Here is an 8,515-nt window from a genome sequence, read left to right as displayed (position 1 = left end):
GAAAAAAACACGGGGGTGCTTAACTTTTTTCCAGGTGTATATTTGTACAAAATTGTATTATTTAATGAAGTTTAAAGAGGAATTTAATGAAAAAATTCCTAAAATACGTTTTAGACTGTAAATAAGCGCCCTCTAAGAAGAAGTGTTTTTTTTAAATTTTTTTAAAGATATTTCCTTTCACCTCAGCACTAATCCTGCCATCTATGATTGGTATCTAAACCTTTTTCTAGTCTGTTTTCTTTATAAAACTGCATCTGGGCATGTTAAACCTCAGTTGTAAAACTTTTAGCCAATCCTAGTCGAAAGTATCAATTTCAGTACCAATTATTCCAATTGCTGTATCTCCCATTTGACAAATCACAGGATGATAAGGAAAACATGTGATGAAACGTTGTTCTCTGGATTTTACAATATGAATGTGGGTGGTGCTTATTATAGTAACTGCCATTTTATGTAGAGGTTGTATATAGTACTGGCCAATAGGACTTTTCTGTAAGCGTTAGAAAAGTTGCTTCTGGAAAAAAACTGCATGGGATATACGTGACTTTTATTTTTTTTATATTATAGCTTAACTCAAAATAGATATATTTTTTAGGAAAGAAGTTGGTCCACGATTGTTAGGGTAAAGAGTTACCGAGTGGCGAGTACAAAGTCTTTACATGAATTAGATTTAGGACTTTGAACTGAAAGAGTTTGTGATTTTTTATATTCTTTTGAATTTAAATTTGTAGTTTTAAGCTCAATAATTTAGCATAATTTTATATTTAGTTAATAATAATAATAAAAATATGATTCAGTATTTAGAATGAAAAACTTGTGATTTGTACGTAACACAAAATAATTTTATATTTTTCCTTCTTACAATCTTTGCTTTGTAGTAAGACCCACACTTGTTATTGCGTTAGAATTAAAACAGTCTAACTGATATATATATAATTTATTCTGATATTTTGCAAATGGTTCAAACTCAGTAGTGACAACAATAAAATCCATATGTTGGTTGTGAAACAGGCTAAATACATTCATTCCAATAATACAGGGAAACTATGACATTCTCACAGTTGGGGTCTCAATACATTGAAGAGCTTAAGTTTTGCATTCCAACATAAATCTTGCCTGTAATGAGAGGAATGTGACCAGGACTAATCTTTTAAGTGCTGTAAAGTAATTTTCTTTGTAATTTATGGTGTCTGTATCATTTGGTAATCTCTTCTAACAGGATGTATCAAGTAACAAGGGGTCAGGCTCAGGCGGTGTTTATTGAAACCACCTGTACTATAAACTGTTACATACATTCGCTAGTAGTGGCAATTAGTTTTGTCTCTATAGTGAAACAACATGCACGAACATATGTTGAAATAAACTTGTTTAAAAGTTCAAAGAAATAATATTCAAGTATCGAAAAGCTTTCTTACTATCATATCTACAGTAATGTTCAAATGTGCCCGAGCTGGGCTGAACAAGAATGACCCCCAACAGGGATGAGATAGTTTACGGAAAACGTACAGAGTTCATGCTGCTGACCCCATGGTTTATTCAGCACAATAAACAAAAGTACGGCTGCAATGAAACATAAACATAAACTTGAAATAAAAATATATTTATGAAAGAAAATTGAAATGTTTTTATGTACATATATAAATATGAAATCTTAATTAAAAACAAAAATACTGATTTATTGTTTAGGTTTATTTACAAATATTATTTTTGGGTCTTATATATTACTTGAAACCATAAGGAGCGTACATGATTATTAAAAAAATAGATAAAATTTGTATTTTATGGACGATACAAATTTTTTGGGATTGCAAAATAATGTACTAAAACATAAAAACAATAAGTTCAAATCTGGAACAAATATAAATATCGTTATCATTTCTTATAAATACCATTTCCTAATGTAATTTTCTAAGATATTAAAGATCATAATGCAAAAAAACTAAATTTATCAAAAGTAACAGGCTTTATGTTTCGTAAAGTTTGTGCATTTATGAAAGTTCTTAAGAAGTTTCAAAACTTTTTAACCAATAGTTTTATTGTTGGAATGACATATAGCAAGACTTGCATTGGCTACTAAGAAAGTTAGTAGTCGGTAGTCATCGGGTTAAGCACTAAAAGCTGGTGAAATATAGGAAAACCAGTTGGCTCATAAATTGTTATAAAAACAAGCTTACTGCAGATGAGATTTTATTTCACATTCCTCTTAATTTGTCCATTGTGGCTTTTCATTCAGTATCAGAGCTTATTGGCTTGGCTGGACAGTGAGAGAAAATTTTTTATATGAAATATTATTTATAATTGCGGTATAATACTTTAAATATTATGATGTAAACATCTGCAGTTTTCATGATTTTATAACATTTATAGGCCGACTGGTTTTCCAATATTTGGTTGGCTTTTTTGCTCAAACTGTGAAACCTTTAAAGTATTATACTGCTTATATAAATTGTATTTCATAAAATCTTATCATCATCCAACCCAATTGATGAATTCTGATATTGAACAATGAGTTATTGGAGACAAAAGATAGACCTGAAATCCTATTTTTTACATACCTCTAGTTTTGAGCTTCCACCAACAAATTCATAGGAATGTGGAAAAATAAATTCACAGTTAACTTGATTTCGTAACAGTGGTTTTATTGTTAATTGCATGTTGATATTTTAGTGTTTATTCTGTAAAGAAATGTATATTGGACAAACTGACAACCTTAAATTGACATTAAAGTGGTTTACATCACATGTGAGAAATCATTGTGACAGCTTTCTTAGCTGTTCTAGTCTTTTTAATGCTGGTTTGAAGAATAAATACAATTACTTTAGAGAATCTTTATTTTGTGTTTCTCATTTTGAGAGTGTAAAAACTGTGAAAATTGTTTTATGGATAGCTCTTTATTTAGAAATATATGGAGACATTTAACAGTAATAATGTTGATTTTCTTTTGGATCTTTGTCTTGAAGGATTTTTAATAATTAATTATTTTTCGTTTTTTAGATTCCAGTTCCTCTTTTGTTATGAACTTTTATTCTATGTACATTATTACCTAATTGTTATCTGTTTCTATTTGATTATTTAGTTGATCTTCATTGGGTGTTTATAGGTCAATAAACAACTAAAGCTACAAAAGCACACAAATAAAAATTATCCTGTAGCATTAATGTATATATTAAAGTATATATATATATGTGTGTGGGTGGGTGTTTAAAGGTTGAAAAGTGTACTTTAGTGTTTATATAAAATCATGTGTTTCATGATTTAAAAGTTTATTTAGTCTTTTTGAAATACTTTTTATGCACATTTTCTGTAAATGTGTTTCATTTGTTAGATTTGGAGGCACAGAAGCTGGGACATTCTGTTGTCTGTCAACACTCTTCAAGCAGTTCAAATATGAGCACTCTGTTGATGTGTATATGTATGCCAAACTCTACCATACTTGTAGGCCTGGTATTTGGAAGACTCAGGTAGGACCTGTAGAAATTCATTTTAAGAAGTATCAAGAAAGTTGAGAAGGTCCTAGATGCCCAAAATATGAATATTTTTTGTTTTCTTAGGAGATTAAAAGTAAACTATTCAGGTTAAAGATTTAATGTCCTATCCTCATTTCACAATCTCTCAATATTTCATCATGAGCTTAGCAGTTAATAAGTAGAATGATAAGTTTGCATGAACCAGAAAGATTAGATATTTAATTGTATGCGTAATTGTTTTGGAACAAATATTACTTGTCAAAAATAAACACAGCAGATGAACACACTGTCAGTTTATTTTGAAATAATAACAACTTTTCATGCCAAGGCTCTTCATCATGTAATACCTAAGATCATTTTATACCCTAAATGAGAAACAAATTTGAATGACAATAGCAGAATAAAGAGTGTAACATATAAATCACATCACATGTACATTAATTCTTGGGAAAAACATTGCCTAGGCAAAACAAACAAGAGTAAAACATTGATAAATGATACATAATTAAGAAAATAGAATATAATAAATGTGAGTGAATGAAAATGTACAAGAAAATTTGTAATAATAGGAATAAAATACAACAAAATTAGAGAACTAGTTTAATCCTGATGAAAAATTGGTTTCTTGGATATAATTAAGGTATTGTCAATTGCATTCATCTGAACAATGTTGAACTACAGCATACTTTTAAGATAACTAGTTTAAGGTGTGAAAGATCATGTTTGTTGTCTCAGAAATATCAAGAGACTGGTTCATCAACATCACTGTTAATAAATACACCTCTTGTCAAGACTGGAGTGAACAAGTAAATCTGGCAGATGATGGTTGTGTATAAATGCAACCACAGGTTTTTCAGTAAAAATGTTTTTAGTAGGTGAATTAGTTTGTAAGTGTGAAAGTTGTCCATTATGATTTTAGTTAACGGCAGGCACACACAGTAGGATGGTAAGGAAATGTTTTTGTTTTGTGTGTGGTGTCAGTCGAGTAAAGGTTTGAGTCAAGAGTATATTGCTGGCTTTATTTATTTATTTATGAGCAGGGTTTGATAACAGTGTGAAGAGATCTGTTATTTCTTCAGATTTGGAGGTGAAATAATCCTCTTCACTATAGAAACACCATAAGCATAAAAACTGATTAAGGAATGGAAAGTATGTTGGAGGAAGGATGACAAGAATCAAACAATTGTCAGTACTTATGTCCAAGTCAAGGAATAAAAGGTGTGCGAAAAAAATTCAGTGACAGGCAAAACAGAGAAAGAAAAACTAATGAAACTGACAAACTCTATTCTGTCACCAGTAAATTTGCCAAGATGTTGTCATTGTATCTACCATATAAATTAGGGGTTTCACTATGAAGTTGTGAAAACACTTGGTGTTCAGTGTAGCCAACAAACAAGTTGGCATACAAAGGACCAATTTCAGTACCCATGGCAATACCACAAAATTGCTTATAAACATTGTCATTAAATATGATGGTGTTAAGGTTGAGTACAAGTTCTTGTAGCCATAGTACATCAGTTGAAGGTTCAGGAATGTCTTGTCTGTCCAGACAAAACTTTAGAGCTTGTAAACCATCACAATGAAGGATCACAATGTCACCAGCAAAAATGGTGATGGAAAAGTTAATAGGAAAATTGTTAATCAACTGGATAGCGTGTGACTTGATAGATTTAGAACTAGAATACTATCAATAAACCTAGAAATAAGTACAGGGGTGCAGTTGCAAACTGACACTGTTGGTCTTCTAGGATAGTTTGGTTTATAAGTTCAGTGGGACAGTTACAAGCCAACACTGTTGGTCTTCTAGGATGGTTTGGTTTGTAAGTTCAATGGGACAGTTACAAGCTGACACCATAGGTCTTCTAGGATGGTTTGGTTTATAAGTTCAGTGGGACAGTTACAAGCTGACACCATAGGTCTTCTAGGATGGTTTGGTTTATAAGTTCAGTGGGACAGTTACAAGCTGACACCATAGGTCGTCTAGGATGGTTTGGTTTACAAGTTCAGTGGGACAGTTACAAGCCAACATTATAGGTCCTCTAGGATGGTTTGGTTTATAAGTTCAGTGGGACAATTACAAGCTGACACCATAGGTCTTCCAAGATTGTTTCATATATGAGTTCATTAGTGTAGTTACAAACCAGTACTGTAGATCTTCTAGGAAGAACATAAAAAAGCAACCATTTGTGAATAGAGATGAATAAAATGTCATCATTAAACAGTAGTTTTATTTCATAGATAGAATGTCAGTAGTATTATAAATAATGGTTTGTAAACAGCTAAGTGGATCTTTACCAGGCATAGGTTGGTTAAAAGAAATGTCAGACAAAAGTCTCAGCTTCAGCCAAGTGAGAGCACCAGACCACAGTGGCACCTCTTTTGTCTGCAAGATTGATAACAACATCATATATTGATTTGAGATGGTTACTTGTTCATCCTTAGTACAGTTGTGTCAAAAGCCAAGTTAGTTGAGAAGCTGATGTTTTGTAATTGCTCACAAGAAGTTGAAATAAAGTAATCAGTTGAAGGAAATGATTGTTTAGTTTTTTAAAATTTCAAGCACTAACTGTTGAAGGGCCTTGGTGTGAAACACTGCCATTCATTTCAAAATATATTTAGTGTTTTCCATCTACTTTTTTAAATCTTTAACAAATAACATTCTTTCCAATTAGTTTGTACACACCTTTTTCTGTATCTAATTGTTTAAAACAGCCCAGATCAATTTAAGTTTGCTATGTGAAGAATATAGATAATTTACTATTTTTTCTAATTTGATTTTCTATCCAGAGGAAATATTTAAAAATAAAAAAATCAAAGACTGATAAATATTTTTATAAGCTAATATTTTTACTTATTTATTTATTAGGATGATTATCTTTTCCTTTACCGTGCTTTGGAAAGCAAGACTGAGAATAACACTCATATTGAAACTGAGCCCTGTTTAGCCAACCCTGTGGTCCCAACTAATGGGCATCTCACCAGTAATGGACATGTGGTGAAGTTGGATACCAGTTCCCAAAAGAGTGACAGCCCAGCTTGATAGTTCTTAAATAAAAAATACTTTCATCTTGTTTTCTGTGGTGTAGAGATATGAAGAAAGTACCAGTAACTTCGCATAAAGTCATAAGTGTATCTTTGCTCTGTGGGAAAACTGACAAACAACATATTATCTGTGCTTGAATATGAAGACAATGTCAACTATTTGTGTATGTAGCAAAGTATCTCTCAACTTCTAAGTGTAAATGAAGTACTACTAATGTGTAAGTGTGAATATGGTACTATTAAACTTCTTTAAGTATAATGGAAATACCACAAGCATATAAGTTTAAAAATGCACCCAACAACGTTTTGGAACAATAAAATCAAGTATTCATGTAGTATTACAGTAAAATTCTGAGTGTGAAATGACAGCCAACAACTGATGTTTTTATTGTGTGAATAAAAAATGATATCTAACAATCTACAGGATTGTGGATACAGAGCTTTTTGAAGTGGCTTTGTAATTATCATCAGACATTTGCCAGTTACAAGACAATGTTGTCCAGTGTACACTGAACTAAATTAGCTGATCAGCACAGTGATGATCTCTGGTTAAAAATGTGTGTGCACACCAGAACTCTTGTCAAGTCATATTTAACTATTTGTACAAAAAATTGTGCTGCTACTATTGTATTAAAGTAATGTGTATCCTGCCACACCCAAAGTTACTATGAGTTTTAATACTGACTTCTCTTCATATTGTGTGGTATATTTGAAAGTCTGTGTAATATTGTACAGCGAATGTTAGAAACAAATAGATGGTTGAAGTTGTGGTCATTTAATTATACTGCTATAAAGTTAGGTCTAACTGTAGATTTGTGCATATTTGTACTGTGCAATGTGATTTCCTTTCAACTCACATGGGAAGTAGAGATAGTGTCTCATCTGTATATAACATTTTTGTAATACTGGTGTAGCTTTTTTTTGTCTTCCCTTTAACTTATTTAGAGACTAATCTTGGACCAAAAAAAATCCCTATCTATATACATAGTGTTGAACATCATTCAGGTATATCTCTAGTGTGCTCCTACTTATTTTAAATATGTCTATTGTACCCAATCAGATTTAAGTATTTCTCTTTCAACTGTACAAAGGATCAATTCAAGTATATGTATAGTACATTTAATCAGTGAAATAATTCCTTTAATGTACTCGTACTCAATTTCAACATTTCTATAAGGTATCCCTAATCATTTCAAATATTTGTGTGGTGTACTCCTAAACATTTCATGCATTTCTAGAGTGCACCTCCGATTAATTGAGGTATTCCTGTAATGTATCATTAATACGTTGTAATATTTCTGTAGTTTACTTCTGATTAAATCTGCTTTTTTGTCTTCCTTTAATAAATTTGGTTATTTCAGTATTGTCCTTCTGACCTTTTCAAATATTTATAAGCTGTACCCCTAACGTATTGAAGCATTTTTCCAGTGTATTTCTAATTGATGTATTTCTGTATTGCAACCATAATTTATTCAGATTTATCTGTAGGGTACCTTCTAATTACTTCATGTATTGCATTTTCAGTTCCAAATATTTGCATAGTGCACTTTTGATTTGACGTGTATGTAGAAACACAGCTTATACGGCTTTGCACAAAAGTGGAACATTCCTTTTACTTAGTTATTTTTTTATTGTGATACCTTTAACTTCCATTTTATATTAAATGTTATAACTTAGCTTAAATTAAATTAGACAGGAATGAATCAAATTTTAAGATCTTTCAGGGTAAATTATGCAGTCCAATTTTGAGTGAAAATCAAAGTTGTTGAATTACCTTTTATTTATAAAGTGCAACATTCTCTTAATTAGTTCTGAATTACAAGCACTGAAAGTCATCGTAATATACATTTACATGCTTTGAAAATACATAGACCCCTTAACCTTATCAAACAAAATATTATTTATACATTGTATTAAATTGTGAAATGTATTTACTATACATTAAATCTTGGTGCTAAAAGGTATCGCATATGTAAAACAGCATATGATGGTCAATGACCACTTCA

At 31.1% G+C, this 8,515-nt stretch overlaps 1 protein-coding gene across 1 annotated transcript in view; it reads left to right on the top strand.

The window, feature by feature from the left end:
- The window catches only part of LOC106462076 (tyrosine-protein phosphatase 99A-like), a gene marked incomplete at its 5' end in the record, with an annotated part of 32,067 nt that extends 25,048 nt beyond the window's left edge, over window positions 1-7,019 (top strand). Inside the window, 2 exon segments of the mRNA XM_022389211.1 lie at window positions 3,326-3,461; window positions 6,334-7,019. Coding sequence (XP_022244919.1) covers window positions 3,326-3,461; window positions 6,334-6,507 — 310 coding nt within the window.
- Window positions 7,020-8,515: the final 1,496 nt, after the last annotated feature.

The sequence above is a fragment of the Limulus polyphemus genome, unplaced genomic scaffold, assembly GCF_000517525.1.
Source record: "Limulus polyphemus unplaced genomic scaffold, Limulus_polyphemus-2.1.2 Scaffold1089, whole genome shotgun sequence".
Taxonomy (NCBI): Eukaryota; Metazoa; Arthropoda; class Merostomata; order Xiphosura; family Limulidae; genus Limulus; species Limulus polyphemus.
Note: the sequence above shows the minus strand (reverse complement) of the source record. Positions and strands in the feature narration are given on the sequence as shown.